Source organism: Falco naumanni, chromosome 4 (assembly GCF_017639655.2).
Source record: "Falco naumanni isolate bFalNau1 chromosome 4, bFalNau1.pat, whole genome shotgun sequence".
Taxonomy (NCBI): Eukaryota; Metazoa; Chordata; class Aves; order Falconiformes; family Falconidae; genus Falco; species Falco naumanni.
In genome coordinates, this window is record NC_054057.1 from 37,321,711 (window position 1) to 37,338,871 (window position 17,161).

Sequence of the window (17,161 nt, forward strand, 5' to 3'; positions counted from 1 at the left end):
TGGAAGGGTTTGCTAGCAATAGCAACAGCAGTAGTTTTTGACAGAGAGAAAATATCCCTCTTTTTTCTCATAAGAAAACTCCTACTCTATAGGTGAAACGATATAAAGTTAGGATACTGTAGTGCTACACCCAACAAATATAAACAGCATTTTTTAAACAAATTTCATGTTCTATGCTCTATCACCTACTCTCTAGAACTGACCTTGTCCTTCTGAAATTTTCAGACTCTGTAGTCAGTTAAAAGCAAGTAGCATGGCATCCCTATGTAGCCCACTAAAAAGATACCTTTAGCATCTACAGATGGAATGTCTTGACTGTAGGGTCAAGATGCTATTTGCATCTTTAAGGAGTGTCATAATTGTAAGAATCTGTGTCAAAATTATTCAAAATAAGGAGTTGAGTAGTGATATACAGACATATCCTAAAGTCACTGGGTCTTTAACGTTGACGAGAATTGCTATACTTCAACCTTGAGAAACAAAGTTTTGTTTTCTTGCTGGGTTTGTTAAATGGGACCAAACAGATATGATTGATGATACAATTTCACTTTCTACAGGGGACAAAGCACCCAAATAAAGCATTCTAAATCTCAGTAGGTCAGATGTTTGCAGCTTAGAAACAACATATTAGAAGAGTAACTGAAACAGTAGAGATAGAAATGATCCCAGTTCTAGCAGTATTTCAGTAATGATTAATCAAAATTACAGATAAGAAAGAAGTGTGACAAATCCATGGTATTAGGCCTGATGCACAGTTAAGACCTGAGTTGAACTAAGCAATCGAGCAAGAGGCATGGAAAGTAATGTTCGTCCCACTCAAGAAACTGATTTCAGTATTTACAATTAGGAAGTTACGATGTAGCCAAAAGGTAGAAGACTCAAAGCATTTCAATAGATAGAAGAGGACCAGAACATAAAGCTGACAGGATGGTATTATTGACGTTATCCATCCATGAGTAACATCAAAGTCTGAAGTGACCACAGAAAAGTCCTGAGAGAGAAACGGAAAAAGAAAAATCAAGTCTAGAGCAGACTCTTCATGACAAACTTCCCTGGAATAAGTTGACAGAGTAAGCTGGAAGAACATTAAAAAAAGAAATGAAGTTATCAACAGAATGCTCACAGCATTCACGCAAAGCAGAAGAGCATTTAAAAAACTGTGCAACTATGAAAAAAATAAAGCCACTATCTCAGAAAAGCATGAGAAAGAATGAGAAAAGGTATACTTACAAAATATTCCAAGTGACATCTAAAGATACTATTTAGTAAGACATGTGCCTCACCTGATAAAAATTAAATGTAAATCTAATACGCTGTTGAACATTCTGTCTATAATTTATAATATATCACATTCAACATCACCCAGCTCTAAAACAGCTGTCACTCCTGTGGTGCTTGCAGACATTATCTTATTGTCTGTTTTTCTACCTACTAGAAACCTCTAATTTAAAAGCATCTGATACAAATCTGAAAAATTTAATCACAGTTACATCTGTCTTTCATTTTAAAGTATGCTTTAAATTTCTATTGTAGCATACCTGCCAACTTAAAAGAGTATATACATATGCTTATATGTGCATATAAAACAAAATTATTTTAACCATAGATTCTGTACAGAAAAATAGGGCAATTTTTATTATGGTATCAAATTTGAATTTTTTTCTTGGGAGAATTTTTATTTTAACATGTGATAATTTTAACCAGGAATTCACATGCTAGCCATGCCATAAATTATACACATACACAGAATGAAATGAATTCAGAATGAATATTCCGGATTCAGTAAAACTAATCATGCTAAAAACTCTCCTCCATTTGTGGAATGTGCCAACAGAAGAGGAGCGTGCACACACTTTGCAATAGAAGGAAACAGATGCAGAATTGCTCTGTATGTGTTGGTTAACACACACCCAGCTAATCTCAGAAGATTCATTGTGCAGAGGCTGATGACAGCCGTATCACATACTACTGACTGAATACTTTGTAAGATTTCTTACAAACCTTTGTATTAAATTTTATAAAAAAATCCATGAAATACACCTCTACATCTGAGAATAAGTAAATAAATATTTTGACAACTTGTATCTCACATATATCAATTTATGTCCTATTAATGTCTATAGTTCAGGACCGTAAGTTTAGGACTAAAGTATATAATACAGAATACTAAATATTGCTAATATTTAAGAATTCAATTACAGCAACTGAACTACCTCAGTAAGAGCTTCAATTTGAAAATCATAGTGCAACCTAATAAAAGGCATTTTAATACTGAAAATCAGGCAAGAAAATCATGCAAAAATATCAGCCTTGCTCAAAAAGCAGGACACAAGAAAATGCACAAAAAATGAAATGCACTTTAATTGACTAACAGGTCATTAAACAAAACATGCAAAAGCTTCATAATATCTAGCATTTGCACTGCTGCCACTTTTCTTGATTTTGTTGCGTCTAAGCATTTTCTGTGACTCCACTGAGCTGCTGTCCTACACTCAATACATTTGTTTCAGTGGAGACAGACTTTGACTGGGGAGGTTCCAGTGTACACAGAGCGCACTGCTACATCTCAGGTGCTAAACCTTGGTGACTCAGTTTCTCCAGTCGTGTACCTGTGCTACAAATGGGATGTCAAAAAACAACATAAACCCATGTGAAATTGCTAAAGAAGTTCTAAATGTTTCCACAGGCTTTTGAAAACAGTGGATTTTCTAAATTGTTATGTGAAAGAACCTTTTTGAGTTACAAATGCCTACTATTAAAACCAAACAACTTGCCTAAAAAAAACCTCAAAACACAGTTACACCACTCTCACCTTACCCCTCACCTAAGAGGAATCGCTTTCCTGGCTTGTAAATTAATGCAGGTTAGGTACACCATAATATAGCTTCATTACATTATCTTAACAGCTGTCAACTTGTCATTTATATTCATTGCATAAAAGAAAAAAAAAAGTGTTACCTCTCTGGTTTGATGTTCATTGACAGGCTGACTCCTTTGTGGAATCTTAAGCTGTTGTTCCAGCTTCTGTATCTCTTGCTGGAATACATCTCTCTCATGTTCTCGGTCGATTGCTTGCTCCTGAAAGTTAAGAAATCATGTGGATACACCATTTGATTTAAAAACTACCTAAATTAAGTATATTACTACTTCTTATTTCTGTTAATGTGAGGCTGGTAACATTATGTCAGTATCTTTAAGGCAGCAGAACCTTTTGCAACTACATTCAACAGAAGTTTCATCATTTTGGGCAAAATTATTTATTTATTTATTTATTAAACTAAAAATTTAGGACAGGATAGATGCATTATTTCACAAAAATGACAGTTGTGTTTCTTCTCTTCTGGGTACACCACAGAAATGGTAATAACCCAATATTTTTCTTTCCTAATGTTTATCTCCGATATACGTAAGATAAACAGAAGTTAAGAATAGAAATGAACTCTGTGTTAATATCAATAAGGAGCTGACAGAAAAAAAAAAAATTGAATTTTACATTTCACTTTACTTTCAACCGGTTTCAGCTGTTATATATCCCAGTCTGACATTTGGGAAATACATCTTTATATCGGAAATAATGCACAACTGGTAGCATCCAGTGAAGCATCACCTTCAAATGACACTTCATAAAACAGACAAACCTTATCAGATGCATTAAAATAAACTAGCTGAAGTATCTGATACACAGAGGAATGCTTCCATCTAGCAACAAAATATTTTGCAAAAAATCAGGAAACCAGAATAAATCCGCAACCGTTACAAGTTGCAGATTTTAAAAACTCACCTGCTGTTTCATGGAAACAGTAGAGTACTAATGCTGCTAGCACAAACAGCTGCCCATCTCAGTATTCCATAACTCTGCAGTTCATGCTATTGATAATCCCAAACCACAATGCATTTTTGACTATAGGACTTGTAACAGGAATTTTTACTTCTGAACCTTGTCCTATTATGACACACTAGTTTTAGTCAGAAGAATAATCTTATAACTGCAGAAAATGAAATAAAGCAAATCCATTTGTGCCAAGAAGTATCTGGAAATATCTCTCCTTTAATAGTGCTTAGTCATAGATTACACAGAGAATGTGCCACAGAGTGTTGTATTTATTAAGTAAAGAATTATTCCACCGTACTGCTGTCAGCTAGAGAGTTAATTGAGAAGGCACAGAAATAAGTTTTCTCCCAACAGCACCATAGGACATTTAAAATGGGAAAAGGAGGAAGCAGGGAAGATAGTGTTTGCTGAAAATAGGGTAGAGTCTAAAACAAAATCGCAGAGAGTGCCTAAGGCAGGAAAGAAGTTGTGTACAATAGAGACAGCTGCTCCTGTGAATGGGGACAAATACACATATAGTGTAACTGTCTGGAAGGTATAGCTTTATATCTGGAGGTACATTCTTGGATACTATGAAGGAAGACTATAAAAGAAACTTAAGAGAAATTCTGCTTTCAATTTCTAAATACAAATAAAGCTGACAATTCAGAGAATCATAGAATAGTTTGGGTTGGAAGGGACCTTTAAAGTCATCTAGTCCAAGCCCCCTGCAATGAGCAGGGACATCTTCAACTAGATCAGTCTGCTCAGAGCCCCGTCCACCTGACCTTGAATATTTCCAGGGATGAGGCAACCAGCACCTCTCTGGGCAACCTGTGCCAGCGTTTCACCACCCTCATCATAAAAAGCGTCTTCCTTATATCTAGTCTAAATCTACCCTCTTTTACTTTAAAACCATTACCCCTTGTCCTACTACAACAGGCCCTGCTAAAAAGTGTGTCCCCATCTTTCTTACAAGCCCCCTTCAAGTACTGACAGGCTGCCATAAGGTGTCCCTGGAGCCTTCTCTTCTCCAGGCTGAACAACTCCAAGTCTCTTGGCCTGTCTTCATAGCAGAGATATTCCAGCCCTCTGATAATTTTTGTGGCCCTCCTCTGGACCCACTTAATTAGGGCCATGTCTTTCTTATGTTGGAGGCCCCAGAGCTGAGCGCAGTACTCCAAGTGGGGTCTCATGACAGTGGAGTAGAGGGGTAGAACACCCTCTCTCAGCCTGCTGGCCACGCTTTTTTTGAGACAGCCCAGGATACAGTTGGCTTTCTGGGCTGTGAGTGCACATTGCTGGCTCCTGTCCAGCTTGTCATGCACCAGTACCCCCCAAGTCCTTCTCCTCAGGCTGCTCTCAATCCCTTCACTCTCCAGCCTATATTAATACTGGTAGTCGCCCCGACCTAGGTGCAGGACCTTGCACAGACAGACTAATTCTAACAGACTTTATTGGAAAACATGGAAATTCCACAAACTGTTAAAAATGAAGGTCACAAAAATTTGTTTCCTCATTAATTTTAGAAGTTTCCCATTATTTTAAACATTTAAGAAGCCTACTAAGTTATACTTAGAAACACAGAGAAGTCCTAAGCAAGCATCTCAAATGAATTTTCAACTTTTAAAACTAATTCAATTCTTGGGCTGGAACCTCTAACACTGTTACTATTGTGCGCTTCTTTATGTTTGCACAGAAGGTGAAAAAATTAGCATTTCCCACTGAACCAATCCCTAGTACAGGTGCCCACCCACCTTCATGAAACTAGCCTTTTATCATACTTACATCTAGAAATTTTCTTGTTTTCTCTAGTTGCTTCTCCAAAGCCTGGTTTTGCTGCCTTAAGTCCATTAGTTCTGCATTTTTTTCTTGCTCTAGCTCTATGAAACGATTGACCTGTTCTTCCAAGTCGATTTCCAAGACTTTCACTTGCTTCTGAAGGTCATCATACTCTTTTTCAGCTTGACGTTGTACTTCAATTTTTTCTTTCATTAGCTTCTCTGTTTCCTCCAGCAATTCTGGTTGTAATAAAAGCATAACACACTACTTTTAGATAGTTAGTAATGTTATGAAGTAAAACCACTCCCCAAGGTATCCATGCTGTACTCTGCAGAAGGATGTGAAGTGGTTTGGGTTTTCGCTATTTTTCTTTTTTTAGAAAATATATTTTCTTCTGAGAAATAATCAAGATCACTACTCAACCAAATTCATATTAAAATTACTATCCTTTAGTTAGTCTTCAGAGGACTGTTAAGTTGTATCAGATCACTTTCCTGTTTAAGTTTCATAAAAATTAAAAAGTCTTTGTACAGTTGAAAAGAAAATGCATGGGTTCAAACTACAGATAGTCAGCACAGGGGTTAACAATGAAGAACAGAAAACCCAACCCTCTTCTCATTCCCAGCATCAGTAAAATCAATCCACTCCCAGTCTCATCATTTACTGTGATACATATAAATAATTTGAAGGAAATATTTAAAGACTTAGTGAGGTTGCTGGGCAGGCAGAGGGGGAAATTACTGACCTGTAATGGAGCTTTGCATAATCATTGACTGCACGGACGCCCAATTTTGAGTCCTCATGAAAAGGCTGGCAAGCATATATAGTAAAGCCCCAAACCACTCTACTGAGACTCTTAAGCCACAGCCCATTGAAGTACATATTAACTAACCGTATGAATCCCTTGAGGTAAAATCCAAACTGTAAAGTGCAATTTCATTTGAAGAATCTTTAAAACATGATTGATATTTAGACAGAAACAATACAATTTCACTATAGAAGAAAGATCCTTTAGGCACCATCATCTTACATCATATTTAACCAATTCTCATTTCTAGGTAACCATTATATATCAATATAATACAAGTGTTTAGTTATCACAATGAATTAATCAACTGTATTTGGAAATAAAAAGAAAAAAAGGTTACAAAAATATCCCTCCAATACCACCTAAGTATCTGTAATTCGTAGGTGAATAAGATGATGGTTATTAATGAATTTGCTTATTATGTTTAGAAAGTTTAAGAAATGTTGTTAGCAAAATGTAAAACTGAGTATGAAATACAACATCAAAGCTGCAGGCCAGTAAGAATTACAAGTAATGTCAGTAAACCAAAAGCCCAATAATCCTGATTAACAATGTCAGTATGTGTAAGTCTTCCACCCAATTACATATTGGCCATGCAACATACAAACACACCTGCTTGGGAAGCTGCATCGACTGCAGCATCTACTAGGCCTAGGAGAATAGAGAGAGAGAGAAAACAAAAAAAAGAAGCAAAGTAATTCACATGCCAGCTACAGTTTTCTTGTGGTGCAACAATGTAAGAGAAAATGAAGCCAAAGATAGATGTGGCATTTAATGACAAAGTTATTGAGGTAACTTAAGGAATGTGGTAAGTTATTCTGGTATGCATGACATAAGTACCTACATGTATTTATAGAAATGTTTATCCTTACAGTTGTTATACATAAAACAAGTAACTAAACTGGAGTCATAGTTAAGTAACTTCTTTACTATAAAGCAGGAAGCGACAGGTTGGTTTTAACATTTCATCGTTACACAAAGTAGATGCAGGAAATTGCAAATATACACCAAGATGTGTAATTTATAAAAACAGCAACATTATAAATTACCATAAACTTTTAGACGTTAAATAAAATAGTAATTTCATCCTGCTATTCACAATGTAAGTTCTGCAATCCTTGAAAGATCAGTACTTCTTAAAACACCACTATTCTAACTTTCTTCCCCTCTCAAACATAAAATATTAATTTATTAGATTAAGGAAGAATTAAAAGACGTTACCTTCCTGAAGGTAAATGCTCTTCTGAGTAAGTATTTAGTTAGATTACATTGACATAGTATTTATCTGAAATTATCACCATCAGTGCCGAAAGTTTTCATTACTGGAAGATAACAGGCTTTCTTTATCATGCAACTTTTCTGCCATTCTTCCCCAAAAGAGGAATTTGTTAGAAAAATGTATCTTCTGTGTCTAAAATAAGTATAGCCATTGTGTAGTTCGATCATGTTCTAGTAGGTATGCTTGCTAGTCGCTCTAAAACTCTGTTTGAGAAGTATTTAGACCAGTACTTCTATCCATAGGTGCTAACTTTCATCTCCAGTGATAATATAAATAAAAGCAGATTTTCAGAGGTATCAAGCTTTTGCTGGCTTAAAAAAACGGTTGTGATTGCTTGATACTGCTGAAAATTCAGTCATTTTTTGTTTAAATATCAATAAAAGTTATCATGCTAACATTAGGCATCTGTTATGAAAATACCACATTTTACCCTATTAGATTTTTATTGATTACAAAGAAGTGGGGGAAAAACCTTTGCCAAGATTACTTAGTAATTTATTTGAAAGTGTAAGAAAATCTCATAGAAAGATAGTGAGGAATACGTACGCTGCTCTACTGGCCCCGCATCTGCTCTCATGGCATCCTTCTGTCTGGAGAGTAACTCTTTTTCTTCCTGGATCTGCTGCTGTTCAGCCTCTAACTCCTGCAATTTGTTACCTGTACACAGTAGCTCTTGCTCAAGATGGTCAATTACATCTATTTTTTCCTGGAGTTTTTTTTCCAGAAATGCTTTTTCATCTGCATAACCATCAATGAGGCCTGTAGAACATCAATGTTGGGGCAGATTTAATAGACAATAAAGAACAATTTGGGTTTTTTTTCCATGATGAAGTCACACACGTTAGATAGCACCTGACAGCTTCTACTCCTGTCCTTGCTATTCTTCCATGATCAACAAATGACAGGAAGGATAGCACAAGACCAAACATAGCTTTTATTTTTTTTCTTGGCACAAGATCTCTGGAGCAAACAGGAACTCCAAAACCAAGGAAAAATAAGTGTGTAATAAACACAGGAGAAGTAAGACATTTCAAATAAATTCAGGTGCCAGGTGCAATTTTAGATGCCTCAAGAAATTTGCCTGACCTCAAACCACAGTTTCTGTAAGATCATGGGTCTCCTGTAGGTCAGGTATAATATAGATACCTCCTACATCATAAGGCACCAAATCTAGCTGCAGGTGTCCATGCTTAGCACCTGAATCGCTCACAAAAGCCCTGTAGCAGTTGACATTTAAGAAACAATTTAATTTCTTTACTATTAATGCACAATTTTTAAAGTAGCACAGAACTAACTATTAATGATCTTGTTAACAGAATTCTGGACGCCACCTTGAGAACATGTCTTGTATGCTTTTGAAAACTGGTTCATAGTCAAATAGTTTATCTAGGATTCTGAGGGGAAACTATTTTAGCCTTATGAATGACATCATGGCTGTAAGAAATGGCACCATCTTGGAATAATGTGGAAGTGAGCACAAAGCTAAAGACTTAGGAAAAAACAGTGGATTTCCTTGAGGGCTGTACAAACTGAACTGAGATCCCGCAAGGGTATCTGCTTTGGAAGATTCACATCAGTCCTTTCACAAACATCTGACCACAGAACACAAAAGACATTTACTGAGTGACAGAAGGTACTAAATAGGTATCCCAGATTTCCATGATAAGGTGTGTTCCGTCATGTCGGATACCCATGGTTCCAAAAGGTAGACAGAAATCAGTCATACGATGTCCAAACTTTCTCAGCTGGACACACACACCTATCTCACAGGCTTCTTACTAAACCCACAGAATCTAGAGCAGCATTTTTTCAGTATCAAACTATTTTCAATATGAAAGTACTTTATCAGTACAAATCTATAGTCTTGTGTCAGCATCAAAATGGATTTTACCCTGGCTTGACAATGTAGGAGAACTAAAGATGCTTCCATTCATTATCAAAGTAGGCAAAGTAAAACCTCTGTGAGCATCTAGTTTTGTATGAGAGGAGATTAAGTAACAGTGGTCCTTGTATATACAGTCTGAGAAACACAGGTCAGGTCCTGCTGTGTATCAGTCATGCACACCTGACCAGTCTTTTTTTTACAGACTTAGATTCACAGAGAATACAGCCACATAGAGGGACTGGCTGTTGAAAAAAACCCTCAAACCCAAAAAACTGAACTAAAACCATCATTAACAGCATTTCAAAAAATTGAGACAATATGAATTCTAGTAGTTACTTCCACCATACCAAATGTTGTTCATAATGAGTACTCAACAGATCGGAAGTTGAGAGGGCATTCCCGGGTTAAATGGAGCATGCACCCTCACCAAAAAGGTATGAACCATGAAGTCTACTACGATCACATGTTGTGGTATTTACTCCTGCCTTTTTTTTTTTTTTTTAAGAGATGTAATGAAAGTTGTCAGAGTTCAGTGAACACATTGGCATTAGCTTTTCTATCACATTAGGTAAGTGATATCTGACATGACTAAAACACTAGAGGTTTGAAAAATGTCTCAGCTGCAGTAGTTTTTGTGGTAAGAAAAAGATGATCAAAAATGACACATTTTATCTCGAGAGAAGACAGAGTACCATCAGATGCATAATGAACTGAGACATTGTTCTGCATACCTTTCTAAGGAATTTGATAAGAGAATGTAGTTTGGCTTTGTCAGAGAATGCTCACAACTCAGTTCAATAAGCAGAAGAAATTAAATAAAAAGAGTTCTATGGCATTTTTGTTTTGTCACATCAACACCAAAATAAAAGGTGCCTGTCATTTAGAAATGCACTAATTTCGGCAGTTCACAGAAAAAAAGGATGAACAAAGATTTAATTAATTCAGGAGTTAAAAAAGCATTAAAGCAATTAAAAGGGGAAAATGAGCTGAATTCCTGCAAAAGACTGAACTGAATTAAATACCTACATGTGACAGAAACCTGCACCTAACTTTAAAAGCTCAACTGTGCAATATATCTGTCAAGGGCTAAAGCTAACATCACATTCTGTGTCATACTCCAGAACTTTTCACGAACCAAATCAATACAGCCAGTCTGTCATGTCTTATAAACTAACACTGCTACTGTTTTGATTAAAATTAAATTCCAGTTAAAAATTTTTGAAGATGTTTCCACTTTATATGCTTCCAGGTTGTTTTTTTTCTCCAAATAAAATGTGATCAGACAAAATCTGGAGAGAGCAAAACATAGCTTCATAGCTCTCACTAAATTTTTGTGCTTAATATACTTTCTTTTCTAGCAAAAAATACGTATTTGACTCATCCGTTAGATCCCCAAACCAGGTTCTGATGGAATATTTCAAGTATTTAATAAAATTTTACAGGTAAATTTTGCCTTCATTTACATATGGGCAATCCCATTATCTACAAACTGCCAGTGAGTAAGAGTTTGCAGTTTCTTTGCTCCTATTAGTTTGTTTGCATAAGGAAACTTTATAACAGAAGTGTATTGCTCAAGAACCTAGTTAATTTTAGATTTTTTTTTCTTGTCTGGTGGTAATACAATAAAAATAATACTTAAAAAAGAAAATAAAACATGGATAATAAACAGGTCTCATACTGGGGGATAGCATCTTCAAATACAATTATGCATGTACTCTTTGCAATAGACTCCTGCATAAGTGGAAATTTATTTATTGTAAATGAAGAGGCAAGCTTGTAGTTCTTAGCGAGAAGCCTGACTAAGCCCCAAAATACAAACCCAGAAGGCAAAGCAACAGAGATAAGTTCATAATAAAACTTCTTTTTTAATAAATAAAATTAGTCTCTAGTATTATTTTTAAATGCTACTTGTAGGATTAAACATACGCAGACAGTTCTGACATTGACAGACTCCAGCCTTTAAAGAGAACTTAACACTAACCTCTCTGCTTTGTCCTAATGTATTATTCTGTTCTCCTTAATTACTGAAGATTTGTGAATAAAGACTATCACGAGAAAAATATTATCCTCCAAGGAGAGCAACAACAGACTTATAAGCTGCCTGTGTTCTGAAATTCGTCAATACTAAACATTTTGTAACTCCACATGTACAAGAATATAAATTCTTAGGTCATCTATATTTTGGTGGAAGACTTCATCTGTTTTGCATGTTAAGATGTGTTATAAGATTTTTTTCACACAATTTAATATTTAGAAAAAAATTAACAATGCCTCTTTCATATTTACATCTATTCCATCTGAAATTAATTTTCCTCCTTTCTAGTTTTGGTAAAGCTATTGAAATGCTGCAGTCAGTACTGGTGCTGATGACACACAACGTTTATCCTCTGTGGACTGACAGACTACCAACTGTCCCTTGCACCCTGTTTTAGACACGTGGCTTAGAAACCTGAAAAGTGTAAGTTATGTGTGTTCCAGCTGTTAATAGTGTGTGAATAGAACTCATGTCGGATTATCTGTCTATGTAAAAAGAGGAGGAAGGCTGGCAGGATAGCATTCTCCAGGAAAAACATTTTGCTATGAAACTTTACGCTATCCTCCCACTTTGAAACAGAGAAGTCTGCTGAGCTTCAAAACCAACTGAAATATCTTTCTGCTTACTACTACAGAGATCCTACCTATAGGGTAGGTGTTCTTAGCATCTTTTCCAGATGCTAATTACAAACAGATTGAAACATATCATTACCATATCATCAAATTCTAAGTGAAGGTTCTATGTTTTTATCCATGTTTGTGTGGAACCAGGCCAAGGTAAAGAGGCAGCACACACAAACTGAAACATGAAAAACTGCATTTCAACACACACACACACACACACACACAAAAATAAATCCCTTCCTGCTCTTTGACAGCAGCTGAACACTGGAACGGGCTACCCAGAGAGGTTGTGGACATTCAAAACTTGACTAGACACAGTTCTGGGCAACCAGCTCTACCTGACCCTGCTTTGAGCACAGGGTTAAAATAGATGATCTCTAGAGGTGCCTTCCAGCCTCGTGATTCTAAGTTGTTAATATAATGCTTGTCTGCACAAACAGACATGTTATGATGAAATAAATTAATTTTGAGCCTAACAACACATATTCTACCTATTATTTTTATTAGGTTAGACAATAATAAGTCAGGCAAAGTTGAGAAACAGAATCACACAGTGGTTGCTGTTGGTAAGGATCCATAACTATCCAGAAGGCTCGTAACATTCTGAAATTTGTAAAGAAATTAATCTAATTTGCAGTTTCTTTACCCATGAATAGGTAAGTGAGTGCAAAGTTCAATGATTCATCAAAAAAGCTACTCACCTTCAGCTTTGCTAAGCTCCAAAGCCAACTGCTCTCTGGCTTTGCTTTCTTCATTAAGACGTTCTTGTAGTTCTTCCTGATACTTGATAAATTCTGTGGCTTCTTGTTGCTTTTTGAAGGACTCTCGCATAAGTTCTGTCTGAGCAATTTTAGCATGTTCAAGCTACCACAGGAAAAAAAAATAAAGAAATTAAACAAACCAAAGATTTTCTGGTTAATAACTATTCTATCTTTCCCCTTTAATTAAGCTGATTTACAGTGTGATGAGAACTCTCACATAACTTCACTAATTCAATAAGACCTTTGCTGAACACACATTCACAGACTACAATAGGAAGATTGACTCGGTATGAAAGTCTGAGCAAATAGGCTTTGTCAGTACAGTGCACTCAATGAGCCACCTGGCTAAACCCATGTCTTTGTTCCAGTAGTTCCTGGTTTATGAGTTTATACTAGATTCACCTTTATTTAACATACGAGTATTATCCTAAATACAAGTAAGCTATCACACACCATATACTTAGACTGGCTAAAAAACATTGCATAAAACTGGCAGAAGTTTTAATATAAACTGAAACAAGTGGTGCTTCATCTCTTTTTCTCCTTAAGATGAAGATAAATCAGAACCTTAGGAAAACGTGAACTTTGAATACACTGTACTTTTCAACAAAGCATTGCTTCTTCCAACTATGTCCACCTAATAAATTTATTAAGGATTTTTTATTCTTCTTTGCTTATCTGATGGGTTAATATTTAATGTCTACTACCACAGGTTTAGCACAATATCACTACGTCACTGTCCTGCACTGCTGGAAAATCAGGACTAAAATGCATAAAATTGTATAGTTGCTGCCCAGTTTAGAGTACCCAAAGCAATAATCTCAAAAAGAATTCAAATTATAATTACAAAAGCAAAATAGTAAAGAAGAAACATTAATGTTGGAAGTTTTGATTACACAATATGTTCATCTAAGATAACAGCAAACTGGAGTCAAATACCAAGATGATCTCTACTTCTCAACTGTTAACACTTGCAGCCCACACCTAGCTCTTTGAGGGACAAAAATACAAACTGTCAGAGCTGAACCAGGCACAAGTTCTTTGTGTGGCTTCTATTCAAATACAAATTGTCAGAGCTGAATCAGGCAAGATTCTTTGTGTGGCTTCTATTCAAAGTAAAACAATTTGTTTTGAATAAGAACAGTGTTCAGAAAATGAAATAACACAAATACATATTTCCTGCTCCTCTCCCTCTTCTCTTTTTTTCTTTTTTTTTCTTTTTAATATTGTGGATATTGGCAGGTATTTGTAAGACAGTAACATCTGTGGCTTTGCTACAGTTTCTATAAACAAATTATTGCTCTCAATTTCTTAAAAAATAAAAGCTTTCTCACCATCTCCAGCTAAGTTCATGAATATGATTAGCTTGCTTTAAAATCTCAGAAAAAATGGCTTAGGAGCATGTCATAGAACACTGCACACAAAATTACCCACTTATGAAAAGAATGTCTGAATAATCAATACATTCTCCTTTATAACGCACTGAATTTAAATACTTTCTTTTCTAGAGCATTCCTTTTTAGAGGGACATTATTAACATGAACTATGTATTCTGACAGGAGTTAAAGTAAGTTGTAAATACTGCAGCTGAGTATTGGCACTGGTTTGAGATATTTTAAAAATCATGGAGTATTTTTACTTTATTCTTACATTTTTAAGTGCTTCATGAAAGACCCATCTCAGATAAAAGGGAAACATGATAGGTTTACTGTACATGGACTACCATAAAAAATGGCTTACTCAAATGCATCAAATACTCTAACTAAAACTCTGAAAAAAAAAAATTTCTCCAGCTTTTTTCAGCAGTAACAGCTCATGGTATTATTAAAAAATATCACAGGGTAAAACCAAAGAGAAGCACAAACATGAATGTGATTTGTCAAGAATAAAAATTTCTCCATGGGATCACTGGAAGCCATTAACAAGCTTCTGCTAGTTAATGTTACCAGTCAGTGCATGAAGGCTATAAAGGAACAATTTAAACTGACTACTGCCCTGCCCTCCCACTCCTCCAAGTTATTCACAGTGAGAAAAATGTAGTAAGTAACATTGAAGTGCTTTAAAGAGATCTCAGATCTCTTGAATTCAATACATTTCTGTCTCTGGTAAATATCTTTTGTTAGAAATGAACAGATAAAATTGTATAATTAAAGCTTTTTCAGTGCCCATTAAAAACTGTCTAGGAAAAAAGCCTGTCAGCAGTACATAACAGCTTTAACGGCAGAGACAAGTTTATATGATTTTTCATTGCATTCTCTTCTATTTAAGCTGGTTTAAAAACAATTTCTTTTAAAAACTTTTATACTTACTGAATAGGGAGGTGTAGGCAAGGAGATTTTAGAGACAACTTTTAAAACGTGCCCATTTTTTTTGTGGCTGAAGTGAAAAATTGAAGTATTTACGACTACAGAATTATTCTCATCTAAATGTTCAGTGAAAGGAAAAGGATATGGTAAAGGCACACGAGATTCAACCTCGTATGTATCTTCTTCTTGGCCTTCAGTCCACAAACTACTGAACAGATTAGATGCCCAGTAAGCACGGTAAGAATCCATTCCAAAAAAATATCACTGCTTCTGTCTTCTCCACTATCACATAGGTATTCTGCACTAGCCGGGCTGGTTTTAGAAATTTCTAACAGGAATTTGTAACAGAACATGTACATTTAACAATCTGAAGACACGTATCAGCACTGTTGGTTACAAAGGTACTCAGAATCAGCAGGAAGCCTCAGATCACAGTCTCAAGCAGAGTAATTCAGACTGGATTAATCCAAAATAGAGAGAGGTGCAAGAAAACTTCATACGATCACTCCTAAAATTTGTTCTTAGAGAAGTTTCACATGAAAAAGCTACAGAAATCTTCCAAACGGAGTTGGCAGGTAAGTTCCAAGGCAAGGAAGCCTAATTTTCAAGCTGCACAGGTACGCTGCAGCAGACAAGCAAACTAGCAGAACAGAAACTAAAAATTATCTTCCCTCTCCATTATGGCAAATGAAAGAGTATTTGCCCTCATTCTTGTTCTTGGAGTTAATTCAACAGGAAGAACTTTCTCAAACTCTGCTATTTTAAAGGCTTCCCGTAGGTATCTACCAGCCAGCAGAGTTCAGGGGAGTGGCATGATTTATTTACCTATACGTAACGCCAGCAGGTGGAATTTGAATTAAAACACCCACTATATGCTTTGCCTGAGAAGATTCAAAATGCACTTCAGGTCTGAAAGTGTGTGTTCAGACAGGTCTCAAATAGTTACTTTGAAGATTTTGCCAGGTTTCTCTCACTCTTTTAAGTTTATTTGAAGAGATAGGTACATCTGCCTGTATGCACAACAAAACTGATTAAGAGGAAAGGTTAAAATCTTTTCTAATATTTAGATTATAAAATACTGCAGAGCAGAAAAAAAAAAGTATTTAGTTTCTGAATATTTAAAAATAATTGTCAAGTGAACTACAAACACTTGGTATATACAGGAACTGTTTACAATCCAGTAAGCACACAACAGACATCGCAAAGCAGACAAGCTTGAATGCTTGCAAAGTACCTCTACAGAGAAGATGTCAATATTTATACTTAATACTGTGGGAAAATATGTAAACAGGTTAACATTTTTTAAACTTAAAAAACCCCAAACAAACAATCATCAGGGATAAATCCTTATTTGTGTAATCCATATTAATGAAAAAAAAGCATGTTATGTGTTTGAGCCAAAACATAACGCTGTTGCTGGTATAGGCAAGTTCTCAGTTACAAAGTCATGAAGGGAAAATAAACTTTCTTGATCAATTGACAACAAAAAATAAGCTGCTTAGAATACAATGAGTACTTCCACCGGTATCATGAAAAGTAAAGACTTGCTGCAAAAAATCAGTCACAATAATAAAATAATTTAAATAATTTAGGGCTGTGTATACAACTACTGCATTTAAAGATCAGAAGCAAGATGTCAGAAAAAAAGCAGCACCAAATAACTGACAATACTGTTATAATCACAGCATGAATTCTTAAGTACTGTGAAGCTCTGAAGTTGTTTTTCTTTGTCTGTATCATCTCCTCTTTAAATGCACGATTTCCTACAAATACCTAAATATATCTTTAAAGACCTCAAGAAGCCCAAACATCTCTTTTTAACTGAACTCATGCTCGAACAGGAGGGTGCCTTGCAAAACGAGTTTGCAAAT

The 17,161-nt window shown here is 35.6% G+C and overlaps 1 protein-coding gene across 9 annotated transcripts in view; it reads right to left on the bottom strand.

The window, feature by feature from the left end:
• Positions 1–17,161, bottom strand: part of AKAP9 (A-kinase anchoring protein 9) — a 121,357-nt gene that overhangs the window by 26,174 nt on the left and 78,022 nt on the right. For 7 of the 9 annotated variants that reach the window (XM_040592728.1, XM_040592727.1, XM_040592726.1 and 4 more), the window contains 5 exons: positions 12,925–13,087; positions 8,227–8,439; positions 7,014–7,052; positions 5,600–5,832; positions 2,959–3,078 (listed from right to left, as the gene is read on the bottom strand). In XM_040592728.1, the coding sequence (XP_040448662.1) occupies positions 2,959–3,078; positions 5,600–5,832; positions 7,014–7,052; positions 8,227–8,439; positions 12,925–13,087 (768 nt within the window). The remainder of the gene's footprint in view (positions 1–2,958; positions 3,079–5,599; positions 5,833–7,013; positions 7,053–8,226; positions 8,440–12,924; positions 13,088–17,161) is intronic. The other 2 variants (XM_040592725.1, XM_040592723.1) reach the window with 1 other exon arrangement.